We start from the raw sequence: 18,025 nt of genomic DNA, 5'->3' as shown, positions 1-18,025 counted from the left end.
TTATTATTATTATTATTATTTACATTCCAATTGAATAACATATTGTTTTCCACACCAAGTAAGAATTACAGGTCTGCACGGGCCAGAATATTTAGCCAGAGCCCGGCCCGATTCGAAATATGTTTTAGCCTTTAGGCCCGAGCTCGTGTGATAATCAAATGAGCCCGAAGTAAGCCCGATTACAGAAATTTAATATTTAACACAAAATTGTATATTTTACTTACAGCAATTAGAGGTTTAATTTTGCAGTTTTGCTTTGAAAGTTCTCCATTAACAACAGTCCAATAAACATTATTGAACAATATATTTACAAAGTTAGGCCCGAAAAGACCCGAGAAATATGGTTGTATATTTAATAATTTACCGCCCGAGCCGGAAGTGATATATGCTTCGTAGACCCGAGTACGGCCCGCGGGCTCGGCAAGTAGAATATTAGCAGATCTTCCGTGGTCCCCTTTTCTTGGGCGTCACACTAGCGTACATGCTTTCACAGCGAGAGATCTGGCTTAACACCCGGTGGGAGCTTCTGTAGTAGTTCGGATAACACGTCTCTTTATTCCATCTGAGTTCACTTTTCATATACCATGGGTGCTCAGAAAATTAAACTTCAAACAAACTATATAAATAATAATATCTACCTAATTACGATATTGGTACTCTTAGCAGTGAAGTGGAAACCTCAAGTTCACTTTAAAAATTAATAAAGTCTTGAGCGACTCATTTGCTATATTGAGACAATTCAGAATTACGAGAAATTTCTTCCAACACATTTTGAAATGAAACTTTTGATATACGCTTTTCACAGTTTAAAGAAAAAGATTTTTTTTTATTTCACGTAGATAGATGTGCTAAGTGACTAATGTCGAAAGAAAAACATAATACGTAAATGCTTAATCGTAGTAGACAATGTATTTTAAGTTTTAAACACTATTTTCTATTTCGTATACTGCGTCATCTATTTTTTTTTCTCTGTGGTTATACCTAAAATTAGAAAAAAAAAATGCTTCTCTGCAAACACGAAACTATGTGACAGTTTGGAACTATTCATATCGTTGCGCAGAAGAAGAAAATAAGGATACCATATACAGGGTGTTTCAAAACAACACCGACAACGTTTGGAAGGTGATTCCTGACTTTAAGACAAGACGAAAAGTACAGAACAGCTGGGGTCGAACCAGGAACCCCATGCACTAGAGGTGAACATTTTACTATTGAGCAACCGCGGCTCCCAGTTAACAAATTAATTACATATACAATTAACATGTATTTGACATGTGATTAATGGGTGAACTAGTGATTGACAGTATCTCTAATCTTACACAGTTATGGGTGTTCAAATGTGTGAACTGTGTACGTCGAAACATTCCACTGCGAAGAAGAGTTTTTCTTTACACTCTTGTCTCCCTCTCTCTCCCCATATACCTCATCTCCAATGAAAGCTTCCCTCTCCCATCGAAAGACTGGCATAGCTACTCTCTCCAAACGAGTACCTCTCCTCTCTTCAAGATCTCGGTCTGACACTTTTCGTCCTTGATATTTCCTGAGAAGTCAAGGACAGTAGAATCATACGAATTCAATCGAATTCATCCGATCAGGGTTAACACGTGACTGTTGCTAGTGGCGAGCACAAAAACCGGTTTTTAGGTTTTCGGGTTTAGGAAAACCGAAATCGGTTCTCCAAAACAGATCCGGTTTTTCACCGGATCTGGTTTTCGGTATTTCTAGAAACCGGTTTCTGGTTTTTATAAAAACAGTTTTGCTCACCTGTACCGTTAGCACCCTGCTCCCTATAACTGTGTACACGCACAACATGGAGTTTAGAAGTATATATACATCGAAAGACCCGTTAGATATATTATATATATATATTAGAAGTACCACCAAACCCCGGTAAATTTTGTATATTTGTTATGACTCACAGAAAATGAAAACTCGGAACTAACATACAGTGATTTTGCGTGGCAATGAAACAACACATCTTTCCCCGAGGACAGATTTTAAGGATTCCAGCATTACGGATCTGTTGTCAACAATAGCTTTCGGAAGTGTAAAGCGCTGAAACAACTTTCCAAAAACAAACGGACGTAAAAGATAATACGACTCATCGAAATGGTCAATAGCCACTGTCCAGTGTGGAGCGACATGGAAACGACGCAATTACTTGATGTCTAATGGAAGCTTACCGTTTCCATCAAAAGATAGTTATAGCTACAATTCGAGATATCGGTCTGACATTTTTCATCATTGATTTTTTTTCCTATTCAACCGAACTTATGCGATAAGAATCAAAGTTGGCACGGCAGTAGACGTTGATCCCCTTGACAAGCTTGTATCCAAGCCATTTTTCCGTATGGTAGATTAAGTTCACGAAACTGAATTTAACAGAAGGACAAATATATCGTACACATTGTGCAGACCCTCGTTAACCGTTTCCAGACTTACAAGCCACCCTATACAACATATACCGATATATAAGCGTTGGCTCCAACTCGAGTAAATTAATCGCAAAATTACAGTCACATACATTTCAATCCATTATCCGTAGTAGTTGTGCACTGAGAACTAATCTGTTCCTATCTTCCATCCTTCTTATTAGCATTAATCGCCTTATTTCCGTGCTGTAAGAGAGCTTTCCGCTGAACCAAAGGAGCCGTCTGCAAATCAAATGCATTTAGTATATCAAACGGATCTCTTAATGTCAATAAAGGACGCGTGTAAAATATAAACATGAATAATTTTTGCTGGATAATCAATAAATGATAGTTTCCTACTGACTTTGTGGTTATACTACGTAAAGGGAAATAATTTATTGCATGTTGCATGAAAAATTTTCCAAATAGATTGCTAAGTGTCGGAACAAGTGTTTTCCTGTATTATCACGCGGAATCGGAAGGGGAAAATATTGCTTAATCTTGTTTTGTTTGTTTCGATTACTGAACATCCAGCGACCTTTTTTTTTTTTAAAAAAAAAAAAAAAACATTTTGTAGAGCTCATGCCACTTTACAGTAGTGTTTAATCCAATCTTCTCGATTTCGGAGGTGCGGAGTCTATAAAGGTCTCAGGACGAAACTATATTCATCACACACATGCTACACGTATATCTTATTTAAAAAAGAAAAAAAAACTTCAGGGAATTATGGAACTTTGGGGTCAACACCCCATCACCACATAACATTCTTGAATGAAACACTGTTTCACTGCACAGTATAGTTCCAACAAGAAAGATCAATCTTTTTGACTTCAAACATTTCTTACAAGCTAGTGTATCAGGAAAAGTTATCGAGCGTCTGCTACGAGTAGAAAGCGTGTAACTTTTAAATGTGGCTGTACTTTTCACCGAAATTAAACTGAATCTTTTGTTCAATACCCTACATTTCTACCGTACAGACTTTAACCGTCTGTTTCTAACCGTCTCTATCTGTTGCATCCCTTTCAATATACTTTCTAAATGGCTCCTCACTAAAGCTGGGCTGTCACTTCGCAAGAATCTTATAGCTGTTATTAAAAAATCTTGTAGTCCTATCTTTTATTTACTGTTTACACATTACAACTTTCTGAAAGCAAGAAAGATATCTCCACACATGCAGCACTGCACTCTAGTGAACAAATAGTGAACCTCCTCATTAAAAGCTCGTATTTTGGCGCGCTTCCCCTCCGCGACCAAAAGAATCCGTTGTTTCGGAAGCGGCGAAACTGGCTTTATCTTTATTTTAGCAGGAGGACGATAGCAGGTAGCAATCAAGAAGACCCAGAAAGCTGCACATGGTTTGACTCCTTGCAAGATGGAAAAAAAATGTTACATGCCCCTTTCAAGACTATATTTACATGAAGAAATATTGTAGGGTTGCAAGATTTTTTAATGACAACTACAAGATTCTTGTAAAGTGACAACCCAGCTTAACAGTTGACGCAATTGCCCCCTCCTCCGAGATAATTAAATTGTGATTACATGTCACTTTTATGGCACGTAGTATCAAATGAATGGTCATCTGTCTCCTTGCTTTGGCCAATCGTGTTAAAAGTCCGAGGGCACGACATACGCTGCAAAATAGTTTCCAATATACCAAGAAAGTCTGATCGGCAAGGTTCTAGATTACTGGCCCCCCTTCCCATTGAGCAGTAATAAAGGCAGAAAACAACGTGCCCTGCGGGGCTCTAACCCGCCTTCACTCGCTAACGCTCGCTCAGCAATACTGTGTAAATTAAATGCATAAACTTTAGTACAGAAAGAAACCCACCCACCTACTAACCTACATGGGGGACCAGTAATCTAGAACCTTCCCAGTCTGATCCCCAACTGGAGATGATGGTGTAATCCTACTCCCCTGGACGCGAGATAGTGCGGTGGGCAACGGCTCATTGTGCTACGATTGACCGTATAAGATCGTGTACCTCCCAACTACACCGGATTCAAGGATTGTAGTCCATGTTAATAGTAGGTTGCATCCTTCATACCCTCTACCAAAACACAAAAGATGAAATTTTTAAGTTTAACGTCCTACAATTATGCTCTTCAGATTAAAGGAGACGGATAATTAAGGCAAGTAAATGATGACGAAATAAATGATGGGATGAAAGTGTGGGAGGAAAGGGGAGCACCCCGAGAAAACTCACGGACACGATGTTGTATACTATAAACTTACTTAGCCGGGATTGAATCAGGGACTCCAAGTACCACAGGCACGCCCTCTACCACTGAGCTACCAACCTTCTGGCGTTAAACAAAAACTCAAAACTGTCGCACCGTTCTGTAAACCCTATAAAATCTCCATACCCTCGCTGATCTAGCATCTCCATGTCTTTCGGTGTGTGTAATCTCGGGTTCGATTCTCTTTAAAGGTTCAATAAATATTTTAAATGCAAAACCAGCCTTATCAAAAAAAAAAAAAAAAAAAAAATATGAGATACCTTCTGAAACGTTCCAGTTGATGCAAGCTTCTGTACACCAAATGCTGGACGGTTTCAGAGGCAATACAGAAAGCAATATTTGTCAATAAACTGTATGCACCACAAAAGTTTTTCCTGTTATTGATAAGATGAATTTTGCTTTATTCAACCATTTCTCAATCTATTTTTACCGATTACGGTACTGCCCTCCGGTAGCGCGAACCTCCTCAGATGGTCTATGTGTCATATATTGAGAAGCACTGCCGTGAACAAAATTCAAAGTATCAAGCAAATTTGAGTAAAGTGCAAGATTATTATTATTTAAAAATTGGCGGAATAAACATGGTTAGTTTATTACAATCTCATATGGTCTTTGATAGATCCAGAAACCCATGAGCACCTCACATAAAATGAGCCAATGACACCCATTTAATTCAATTGTAAGTTCTTACATATACGATAGCGATGTGCGTTTCTCGGGTTGAAGACACTCAGAACAGCTGATCCTCTGTAGGAAGGAATCAATTCAAGTCATCAAATCGTGCCATATGGCTTTATGTACGATGAATTCTGTGCATTATGTAAGAAGCTCATCCAGGTTTCTCCAATTTTTGACCCCTTTATTACCCAGTACATTAAGTATTTTTTTTTTTAAGCAATAGGACTCAAGCATTGGTCTTGGGGTCAAGCATTGAAACATATCATTTTATTTAAACCGCATTACCAAGGAACGAGAAGAAACGCACATATTGACACTGCGTAGGCACAATGCAGGCCGTCAACTTACTAACGTGAAACAGTCTTCGCCCGGGGCGAATAACTTTTATATAAGAATTTGATTAAAACTGTTAGCAACACAAAATCCGTGTTAACAAGAACTTGAACTCTTGATTAGCTAATATTGTATGAACATAACGCAATTGACATTGAATATGTATGTCAATGCTACAATATGCCTTGCACGAAGTCCTCTTTGAATCGTAAAGTATAGCGTCTGCTTCATTGACAGTATAATTTTCTTTATTGTTATGGAACTATAACTATTCAAGAACTTACCTACTTTCAAAATCACTATCCGTTTCTTCATCTTTGTCGGTGCTACCTGTGTGTGTTGCACAACATATAATATTCACCTTCACTAGCAAGTGGAACAATTTACCCCTTCTTCGGACCCTTCTACCACCCTTTCGTTTCTTCTTACCACTGTTTCCCTCACTATTATTACTCCCCATGGCAGACAACCACTAATACAATCGAGGAAACTTCCACTGTGAAGGATAGGTTGGTCTATCTGAGATCCTTCAGGCATTACCACCACGGAAAGCTTATGATAACGACTCCTGGGTTTTCTGGCATCAACAAATTATTAGCACTGAGTGTTTTGTTGACAAATGGAGAGGGGGAGGGGTCAGAATCCGCAGGCTGGCCACAGCGGGCTCATGCAACAAAGTAGGTCTTCAAAATCTGGAAAACACTTCGAGCCACTGTCTGCCTGCACTGCCTTTCTACAGCTGGCTGGCTAGAATGAGAAGCTGGCAGTCTCACCCTCCCCCGCCTTCCCAATATGCACACGTCACATCACAGTGCACACAGTTTACAATGTCACGTGCTACTAAAACGAAAAGATCCAACACCACACATACATACAAACACACATGCTCTCTGTTGCCACATCTGCTCTTCAAGATTTTTTTCCGTTGTTCTTACAACCCTTCAAACATTCGGGGATCATCTGACATGAGAACAGATGAACTACTGCAACTTAGTGCTCTTGTTTCATTTACGTGACAACATGTCAAATACTGGCAGAGGTGAATTTTTATGAAGAATTAAAATGCCGATATTACAAACGTTGTATGAAATAAAATTCATAACGTAACTATGTTGCTATTTTTAATCTTTCAATGACAATAGTATAATTCAGCTAATTTATTCAAAGAAAGCTAAACCTGATCCTTTACTTCACTATGCCCTACAATAGGCATTGCAAGTTGGAACAGGGAGAGCCAGCCACAGAAGACTTACTGGCGTCGAGGGCCGTGCGAGACAATGTAAAACATTTTCACAAGAATTGAATAGCCATACTCAATTTATAACATCGTTCGTCATACACTGTGTTTCTTTCAGAAATAATGTTCTGGGAAGGGGGGGGGGGCGGACACTTAGTATTTGGAGGGGCACATATTATTTTCACACGGCCCTCCTCCAGAGGACACTCTCAGAACTCCGGGGGGAAGGGCAGTGCACCCCCAAAAATTATGACTACAAGAAACACCGCGTTGCTACACTATCACAGGAACATAAAAACTGTTATAACAGTAATCAAAATATTTACTTATAAAGAACATCTGAAAAATCTATTTATTTACCATTTTAGTGGAACAACTGGCCAATCTGACAATGTTCGGTGGTGGTACACTCTACACTGGATGTTCCAACGCGGAGGATATTTTCAAGGGGGACATTAGTTATCCAAGAAAATCTTTGAGGTTAGTTTAAGGGATTAGTAAGAAATTCATTTTCAATGATGAGCCAGGCGGGCCGGATTAAAGAGTTCAGTGGGCCGCGGCGGTCCGAGGGCCGGCTGTTGCACATGGATGCCTTACAATGAAAGTAACTGATTTATCTATTCTTCTGGAGAATGGAGGAACACGATGGTTTAGTGATACCTCTTGTGCCAGATATCCCAGGATCAGCAACAAACCATGTGAGTGTGTGATGGATAACAGCTTGCTTGTGGGATATCTCGAGGTGATCCCATTTTCCCCACATTGTTTCATAATCATTCACTTTCATTATCCGTCTTCTTTAGCCAAAAGGCATAATTTATGATTTAATTTAATTTAATTATTCTTTTAAACGAATTGATTATGATATATGCTTATTGCAGAACTTTTAATTCATGAACAACGAGAAAAAAATGCTACATACCTCTGTTTTCTAACATAATCCTATAAACAGCAAGTAGAAGAATCACGTGTACATCAAATGACGGTGGTTGGTTTGAATGGCGAGATTTGAGGGTCAAGTGTCGATCTCGTCTCGATAGTTTCGAAAGAAATTGTGTCGAATTAAAATGTATAGGTAGTATCGTCTTACAGCTACGGTTTCCTTTTTTTAAAATCATTTATAACTGGATAATTACTGGAGGCCAGCCCTTCACAGATCCAATCCTCAGTGGGTGCATCAAGCGTTGGATAAAACTCGAATAGTGATCTATACCTTACTTTATGCAACAGATCTTGTCTCATATAGTCTCATCACTTGGTAAGGAATTAAACTCTAGATTCCTTCCTATCGAATCAATTTTATTCAATCTCACATAACAGAGAATAGAAAAGATAGCAAGAGAGCACTTAATTGAACGGAAATTCAAAATTTATGATTTCTCGTTTACAATATTCATTACATTCCTCTTACAAGGAAATGTTCCAAATGGATGAATCGAGTTGCGGGATGAGACATAGTGCGTCTGATAGAGGATGTGAAAATATGTATATGTGCAAAGTTATAGCTGCTGAGCGCCATAAAAAACGGAGAGAGAGGGGGTCAAAGTTGGTGGGGAAGGCCTATGCTGTTATAGAAATGCATCAAATAAAGTGTTGAGTCGTAAAAATAGTGAAAGGTAGACAATACAAACAGTAGTAGTTTCACATATTGGCAAAAGAAGAATGGGCAGAGTAGATCATGAACCTCCGCCGCCATCTTGAAATCCACCATTTTGAAATCTGTGATATTGTTTGAAATGGAAAGGTAGTAATGTGATATATGGGCCATATACCTAAGGAGGCTAAAAGTTATATTGATAAACAATTATTTAACGTATGAGCACCCGCCCATGAAATCAAACTTGCGGTCACATACACTAAGTTTCTGTCAATGTCATAAAAATGTTATTTCGATATTAATTTTTTGAGCACATATTAAAATTATCTAGCGGATACTTGATCCTTGGAGCCAAGGCCATACTCATGTAGTCGGCACCTATGGTGTATGGAATTACCGATGTTCAATACTTCATTTCTCTTTAGTTTTAGAAGAAGAATACCACTAATATGTTTAGAAATGATGTAATATCTAGTTTAACGTGCCACGATTATGCACCGAGGCTAAGGGAGATGATGATGGGAAATGAATGAAATGGTGGATTGAAGACAGTAGGAGGAAACGGGAAAACCGCGAGAAAACCTACGCACACGGTCTCTATACACCAAAAAAGCTCACATGGTGTAATATGGGATCGAACCAGGGGGCCCAGCACCAGAGGTGAACGCTCTACCACTGAGCCGGTACTTGTGCAAGACTCTTGCGCAAGAGTCTTGGTCTTGCATCGGGAGTCCTGGTCTTGGTCTTGGTCTTGCATGCAAGACTCTTGCAAAAACTGCAAGCCCAAGACTTTTGCACTCATCACTATTTGAAACCACAACCTGTTGGATGACAAAGTTGCGTATCTGAGAGTTAAAAGACCTGGCCATAGGCCAAAAAATGCCAGGACAAAGATCCGATTTCTCCGCTTTTCTATATCGGTTCTCCGCTTTTTCTATAAAAGTTTCAACATCTCACGTTCTTAAAACTGAGTTACGCCACTTTGCCATCCAACGCCTCGATTGTTAATTAGTCATCAGGGAATGAAAACGTGCAATTGTTAATTGTTAATTGCAATTGAAGTCAGCAATTAAAAGAAAAGATAAAAGATGTGCGTATGTTGCGTTGTCCACTTTTCGCGACTGTATCACATATTTGAGATAAGGACTTACACGAAATGCTGGATAACGAGCATCCCTTCGCCTCCCTGGAGAAAAACCGGAAAGGGTGGTTTTCTGATATTATATATATGGTTTTATTCCTCCTCGGGAAGTCTCCATATGTCTATCAAGCACACAATTTACGAACAAAACATCGACTGTTAAAACAATGGTCGAAAAAACAGCGATTGCTGACCAAATTAGCGATTAGCAAAACAGAGACTATCAATACAAAAAAGTCTTAAAATTAGGAGGTACTTTATTTTCGCAGCTGAGTTCCCTCGAATAGCTTTTATGTTCCCTGCCACACGAATTGTGGTCCAAGTAATAGTTATATAAATGACCTACTATTATTCAACATTGCTTATTGAAATTTGTCGATTGTTTATTGCACCTAATATGGAAGTCTGACATCAATACTGAACATCAGCAATCGAGTTTCATTCCACAGTGTGAAATTACGGTAAATTTCCAAATTATGCGAAAACAATACTCAGACTTGAAGTAGTACATCTACCTAGGTATAACTATTTATTTATTTATTTATTTATTCATTTATTTGATTTACAAACATAATTCCAGAAACAGCTGAACGCCAATTTACACTGGAATATCTAACAAATCTATGAGATGATAACAAGATAATAATAATAATAATAATAATAATAATAATAATAATAATCTATAGGTTGTTATAGAAGAATGAGATCAAAGACAGAAACTGTTACTTCGTTGCTGACTCCATATCAGTAATTGTTTTCTCCTTATCTCTTACTGTTTTGGTTCTGTGGAGCTTACATTGAAACCGGAGGTTCTAATTGATGTTTATCACTTTCTGTTGCAATAAAGGAATAAAATCAGAGGTGAAACATTCTTTCGGTACTGAATTCTTATCAGAAATACTTATCGCTATCTATTTCCGTTTTATTCGTTATGCTATCAGTGTTGTAACCAAAAAATCGTAGACGTCCACCACCTCTTGTCTAAGCAGATATGTAGAAGTTGGGACAAAACTCATTGGTGGGGCGCTGAATCTGTATAAAAAAAAATTGCTTTTCCAAACACCTGCAAAACGTCTTCACCCTATGGAAATAAATATTGAAACCGGAAGTACTAATAAATTTCAACTACTTCTGATTTTGGCAGAGTGTTGCGTATACGATGGTACGTTCTCTTCATACGCCGAAATGATTGTTGAAAAGCGCTTGTCGCTATCTATTAGCGAAACCGCTTGTCGCTATTATCGTTTTTGTTCCATAGTGATCAACGTTGAAACCAGAATCGACTGATTTCTAAGACTTCCGATTTGAAGAGAGGTTTAACAAAGGGGATGGACTCTATTTTTGGGACGATGAATTCAATGCAAAAAACCGCCTCTCGATATCTTTTACCGTTTTTGCCCTATGTAAATCAACATTAAAATAGATGGTACTGATAAATTTTAACCACTTCCGGTTTCCGTAGATGTTGCAAGTGGTGACGAGATATTTTCTTGAGACGCTGAATAGATTTCAAAAAACTGCTTGACATTATCTGTTACCAGCGACGCAAATATGGTAGTTGTCGCCCCGGGCAAGTATCCGCCTTAGCGCCACCTTGATCAACCAAACCAAAACGCTCTCCCAAATTTTTGGCAAAAGATTGTTCATATGGGTCACCAATTTTCAAAATAGCCGCCAAGACATCAGACAAAACGTCCAGTACCACTAATACAAAAACGTTTGGAGATAAATGAACAGGATAAAACTCGTACAGGAAATCACAGAGGGTATTTACTATTCCACGCCTCGAGAATAATCCAATGGAGAAAAAGATTATTAAAGTATAATAATAAGTCACAGAATGCTAAAGAGGAAAACTAATTGTTAGAAAATTATCTTTCCGATCTCCCCCCGTAAGTGAGTGAAGCGGGAATGATTGGTAAAATCTCAAATGAGAACCCCTCTTTTACTTGCAATAGGTATGGTTTGTCTGAAACACTTGGGTGTACAAGTGACTGGTAATGTAATGAACTAATATTGTGCAGACGAATTTTGAACAAAACCAATGTTTGTACACATTGTTCTAAAATTGCATTGTTCAACAAATTGGTTTCGCATTTCAGTTTATTCATTTCTGCACAAATCATTGCCTGTAATCAAAATGGAAGGTATCAATTAACAAGAATTTTAACTACTTTTTTCCATTACAGACATCTTTGTCTTATAAAAACATATTTCAGATAATTTTGTTGTGTAGATAGAATCTGCAAAAGCTAAGGTTCTCATTTGCAATTTCATCGTTCCTTCCCGTCCCCCTTCCCTCACTTACAGAGGGTGTTGGAACGATGATATTCTAGGTATTATATTTCCTGCTTTGCATTACTGCACTTTTACTGTAATCATCTTCTCCTCTGTTGCAATATTTTCGAGCCGTGAAATTATAAGTACCCCCTGTGGTTTCCTATAGGAGTTTTATTCTGTTCATCCGTTATTATCTTCAACCGTTTTGTTATTAGTGGTACTGGACGTTCTATCTGGTACAGACACCATGTCTTGGCGGTCATTTTGAAAACGGTGACCCATATGGGCAATCTTTTGCCACAACGCTGTTTAGTGTATGAAGATCTATCGAACGAGGTATCACTTAATCCATATTTTCGTTTAAAATTTCTAAGTTGGGCCTGGGCCCCCATGAAAAGCTGCTTTGGGCACCGCGACAACATCGTTCGACTTACCCCATTTCATTCCTATTTGAGTTTTTGTTTGGTTCATTTATGTTCAACTTTTTCATATTAGTGGTACTGGACGTTTACCTGATACAGGTTTATCAGGTTAACGTATCTTGGCGCCCATTTTGAATACGGTGGCCGATATGAAAAATCTTTTGCCACATCGCTTTTTAGTTTTTAAAGATCTATCGAACGAGGTGTCAGTCGCCCCATGTTTCCATTTAAAAATTTAAAGTTGGGCCCCAAGCCTCCCTTGAAGAAACACCCTGGGGGGCAACGCGACATCACCATTAGATGTGCCCCATGGTATTTCCTATTTGAGTTTCTGTTCAGTTCAGGGACGTCATTTAGGGGGGCAGGGAGGGGCAATTGCCCCCCCCTGAGTTTGAGATTTATATAGGTTTTATCAAAAGAATAGTAGTAAATCAGTGAAAAACAAGAAATTTTACTTAAATCAAGGGGTCTTGCCCCCCCAAGCAAAATCTGAAGTGACGCTCCTGGTTAAGTTCATTTATATTCAATCGTCTTCGAGATATTTCTGTGGAAAGATTAAAATGGACCACTCTGTATATATATATATATATATGTGTGTGTGTGTGTGTGTTTTGGACATAATATTACTTTGAACGCCGGAGTTGAACGGTCTAAGAGTGATCCACAACGCTCCCTATAAGAGAACTCTCTTTAAGTTTTACGTTCCACGGTTATGCCAGTTAGGCTAAAGGAGACGGTGATGATGAGTGATGAATGAAATGGTGGAATGAAGAAAGTGGGAGGAAACGGGAGAACCCCGAGAAAACCCACGCACACGGTGTTTGTCCACCACAAAGTTCACTTGGCGGGGGCTGGGATCGAACCCGGGACCCCAAGCACCAGAGGTGAACGCTCTACCACTGAGCCACCGCGGCCCCCGCTCCCTATAAGAAAATATGAGAATATAGTTTTCTTTCTATTATTAGTTAACATTGTGGTTGTCCTGATCTTAGATTTTATTTCGAGTGAATTCTAATTTTCACTTTAGTGGTATAAGTTTACGAAACATCAGAAAATACGGAACTAAATTTACTTGTAAATAATTTCATGTAAAGAATTAGATCATCATCTGAACACACTGTTATAGAACCATGTCTGTGAATTCGTCTTATGCGCTGATGACAGCTTCATTTACATAACTAGAGTTCACTATGGAAAGCCGGCACAGATATATTTCTTACTTCGTAAATTTGAAATTTGTTCTGGAACTTCTGAAATCCAGGCTCAGAAAAGTTTTGTTAGTGTACGGTCTGTACGTTACGTCCACGAGCCTTTAAATTATCAGTCTCAACAAAGATCCTAATGTAAAATATTGGGTAATTTTAAAAATGGCGTCCAGCGGTACTCAGAAAATAAACGACACAAGATCTATGTCCGTCGTCATCATGGACACAACTTAAGTTTAATATTCTGTATTTAATGGACTCCAATTTAAACTACAGCAGAAATAAACTGATAACTATGTAAGTGAAACAGTATTCACTAAAACTTTAACACAGTCAAAACGAAGGGTGTTTCACATGATTGTTACAGGACTAGTAAAGGATTGCTAGCCTTATCATTACCGAGATAATCCGTAACTAAGCAAGACTATATGAGGATTGGAACTGAACGATAATCTATAGCATGGAAATGGAATATTACTCATCATCAGAATTTATTAGGTATGTACTAAAGAAACCTGTTTGTGCTAGGCTTTTCCCAGTGCATAAGACAATTCACTAATAGACATAAACTCACACTCTAAATTAGACTCTATTAAAACTCTTTTAAGTTTGATTTTGAATTTTCATTGTTGTACCTCTCGCAAAACATCCCCAAACTAGAACCTAGAATTAGGAAAAATCTCATATTTCAACATCACTAATGTTTGTTTCCTTCTTTGTAGAGTAGAGTCTATTTGCTGCATAAAAACAGCCAAGCAGACTCGAAAAAGGTCAAGATACAGTGGTGCTGTTGTTATTAGGAAGAGAGGAGAAAATATATTGTTTATTCGGATAAAGCAGTTTTAGGGGGAAAAGTAAAGGACAAACTAGAAGACTGTAATAAATAAGTATATTAAGTTAAGTTGATCAACAAGTAAGATATAATTAGTTAAAATCAATTTTGACATAGAGTGTACCAGTGAACGCCTCAAGCAGCAGAAACAACACTCAGTACTACATAGAGTGCGACTACAATTTACATTATTATTAAATTAATAAAATCAAACAAATGTTTTACAATGTCGTGCACGTTCAGCAAAATGTATCATCAGTCAAAAAAGGTTGAGAACCACTGATCTTTTGTTTATTTTTTTTAAATGTATGAGGATGTTTGCACTACAGAGAGTTCTGTACAATGTTCTTGTTTTTTCAGCGTGAAGAATCTTCTAAGGGTTCCTGCTGGATATGAAAGACCGTAATACTGGTAACACGAATCAGTATTCTGCGACAGAAATAAGTCTATGGAGATTAGTTTGATGTGCTAATATTTAATCTTAATGATAATTTAACAGCACCCAAGAAATTTTTATTTGGGGGAGAGACCAAAAGAGAAAGACGGAAGGGGATCTGGACGAAGTTTGGGGGAGTTTGGACACGATGCGGCCACCACCTACTACTTTAGTTATGTTTAGTAACCATTGAGGATTTCAAAACCACTGATTAAATAAGTGTTAGCCAATGAGACACAATTAAAAGATTATTAAAGAGTGTGAGCACTAAATATTTATGTATAAAAATACAAAAAAAAAAAGTGGTGTGATTTGATTTGGAATTGTGTATATTATAGGCATGTCTGTGAAAGTAAATATGGTATCTACCAAGTAATAATTTGAGTAGAATAGTCCCGCCCCATGATTTCATGTTTTTGTCAGTTTATTTTCTGTATATCTTTTGCTTGTTGTGATCGTTGTATGTTGAACACAATGTGGCTAAAAATACTGTATTCATGATAAAATTTCTGATTTGTTCCATATACACACACTAAGTGACTGCGGTAAAAACTGAAGACTATATGCGGAAAGACTGATGTATTGGAGCAGCGTGTCAGCTGTTTTATTTTGCACATGCAAGGACTTCTGTTCTAATCGATTGCCATGGCGTGAAATGCGTTTTCTTTGGCAGCGACTGTATTTCCAGGAAAGAAAGAAAGAAAGATGATACAATCACAACAAGGAAAGAAAATTAAAAATGAAAATTGTTTAACATTTCCACTCAGTAAAGCTCCTTGTTCCCCTTGTATTCTACAATGCGGCATAAAATTCCTTCTACAAGGACAAAGAAAGGACGATCCGGGCTTAGTTACATTTCGTCGGTTCAAATGGACATAATTTCAATTGAATTTACTCTATTGATGTTCGCAATTCGACGTTAATGACCTCATAATGCACTGCATAACACTTTACCGATTCCATTCACAAATTCCTTTTGTCATCGATGACCTTGGCGATGGTTTATTGCTACCGGGAACTTGAGTGGGAGGAAAAAATCTAGAATATTGGTCGCTTAGCAACGACAAGGAAATTATTAGCAACTTCTATTCGTCTTCCAGTTTTGAACACTGGCCAACCAATTTCCGTGAATTTTCAACTCCGTCGTTTTCCCAGCATTTCTTTTCATTTGTCAACAGTTTTTGAATGGATATTTTTAGTGTTTTCTTCTGTTTCATTAATTTATCTGGCGTCGCGTTTCTACATATTGGGTACGCACAACAACCAGAATATTGTATTATATATATTTAGATGCCCTACTTTAAAAAAATCACGATAAGCATACTGATATAAACAACAAAGGTGTGGAAGATAAGGGTTCGATTCCCGATGTGAGCTCATATGATTTGGATTGCACATTAAGCTGTATGTCCACGTCGTATACAGTCTCGGTGCTGAAAGCGACGTTAACCTATATACACCCTTATCTTTTTTTTTTTTTTTTGTATTTTGATTTATTTTGGAAAATAGATAGTTTTCGACCTACTCTTGGTGAATTCAGTGTCATTTCTTCTTGCTTATCTCCCATTGGCTAATTTCATACTGGGTTGAAAACGATCCGGGGAGCTTAAATCGTTAAAAATCAAAATCAATCAATCAAATTAACAACTAAGCACTCCTCGCTGTCCTAGTGGCTAGCGCGTGCCTTTAATGCACGGAGACATGAGTTCGACTCCCGATGGAAAAGCCTAAAAACTTGAACATGTGTGTACGTTTCATATATGCCTTGGTTCCGGAAAGGACACTAAATCCAAGCCAACTTATCTAGTAAACAACCAAACACATGCGCATTATTAGCAGACTCAAGCTACTAAGTTCGCGAGAGTCTGATGACAGTTAAATCATAACAAGGGCAGTCTCGTGGGTAGGGTAGGTGAAGATTCTAAACATTAATTCCTTTTCAAGGCTACAATATTTTCTTGCGCTTGATCTGTGAGAGGGACCGTAATATGCCAACTACCGTACATTTTGCATCTTTGACAGTTGACCAAAAGTAAAATACAGGTAAAAATTATTTCTATACATTTATTAAGGTTTTCATAAATTCCTCTTAATTCGTATTATCACATTGTGGCATCCATTATGAAACCATTATGAACAAGTAATCTCTTCCGTGTAGTTGAACAATGAGAGCAATTACATAACATACAAAAATTTTGTAAAGTGATTTTTCGACGTCTGTCTGTCTGTCTGTCTGTCTGTTCGTCCTGATGTACATGAATTAATAAGTGTTTTCAGTTGATAATCGCAATTAGCAGACGCTATTATTTTGTTTATATACTAATGCAATCTTTATGATAATTCTATACAATATATTCATCCTGTGCTTCACTGTCCAAGGAGTCGTTGTTCCTCTGGTCAAAATGAAGAAAATCAGACAAAGGTACAAACTCTTGCTAGTTAAAAATACGTGGTGTCCAGAAAGTAAGTTTCCCTACTGTGGTAAAACACAAAGAAGACATGGTGCTTTTGAAGCATTTGTTGCCACAGATACTGCACAGATAACACTACTCTTCAACATATTCACCATCGAAATTCAGACACTTGTCATACCATGGAATCAACTGTTGTATTCCCATGTCGTAACAGTCAGCAGCTTGGGAATGAAATCAGTGTACGATAGCCGTCTGGAATTGGTCGTCACTATCAAAATATCCTTAAAGAATTTTGATAGTTGAATATTATAAGTGTACACCGGACAATTTCCTCAAGTGTACGAAAACATGAAAATCACTCGGATCAAGTTCTGGGATATGCGGCGAGTGACAACAAATCTTCTGCAGTCGTTCTACTTGGACATGTTTGACCACCCATAGTATAGCCCGGATCTTGCTCCAAGCGATTTTTATGTCTACTTATAGTTGAAGAAATTCCTGTCTGACAACCACTTTGATAGTGATGAACAGCGGCAGACGGTTGTCACACACTGGATCCACTCTCAGGTGGCCGACTTCTACGACATCGCAGTACAAAAATTGATTCTGAAACATAATAAATGTCTGAATTCCTTGGTAATGTAAACTATGTATATGTGACAATAAATGTCTCAAAGTTCCTGTGTCGTGTCTGTGGTTACTTTCTGGATGCGCCTCGTAAAATTTTAGAATGTTGAGTTAATAAATAAAATATCTTCCGAAACATAATGGCAGATGAATCAAGCCAATAGCTGTTAGTAT

General features: G+C 37.9%; 1 protein-coding gene across 3 annotated transcripts in view; it reads right to left on the bottom strand.

Annotated features, from left to right (window-relative positions):
- wnd (Mitogen-activated protein kinase kinase kinase 13 wallenda) overlaps positions 1-18,025 on the bottom strand; it is a 328,345-nt gene that overhangs the window by 138,684 nt on the left and 171,636 nt on the right. For 2 of the 3 annotated variants that reach the window (XM_081743650.1, XM_081743651.1), the window contains exon 1: positions 5,945-6,482. The exons of the other annotated variant lie outside the window; for it this stretch is intronic. In XM_081743650.1, the coding sequence (XP_081599776.1) occupies positions 5,945-6,120 (176 nt within the window). In that variant the 5' untranslated portion in view covers positions 6,121-6,482. Of the gene's footprint in view, positions 1-5,944; positions 6,483-18,025 lie in introns of those variants that run through there. 3 annotated transcript variants of the gene reach the window in all.

This window comes from Thermobia domestica, chromosome 17 (genome assembly GCF_964235325.1).
Source record: "Thermobia domestica chromosome 17, izTheDome1.hap1.1, whole genome shotgun sequence".
Classification (NCBI taxonomy): Eukaryota; Metazoa; Arthropoda; class Insecta; order Zygentoma; family Lepismatidae; genus Thermobia; species Thermobia domestica.
The sequence above is the reverse complement of the archived record's forward strand: the minus strand, read 5'-3'. Positions and strand labels throughout refer to the sequence as shown.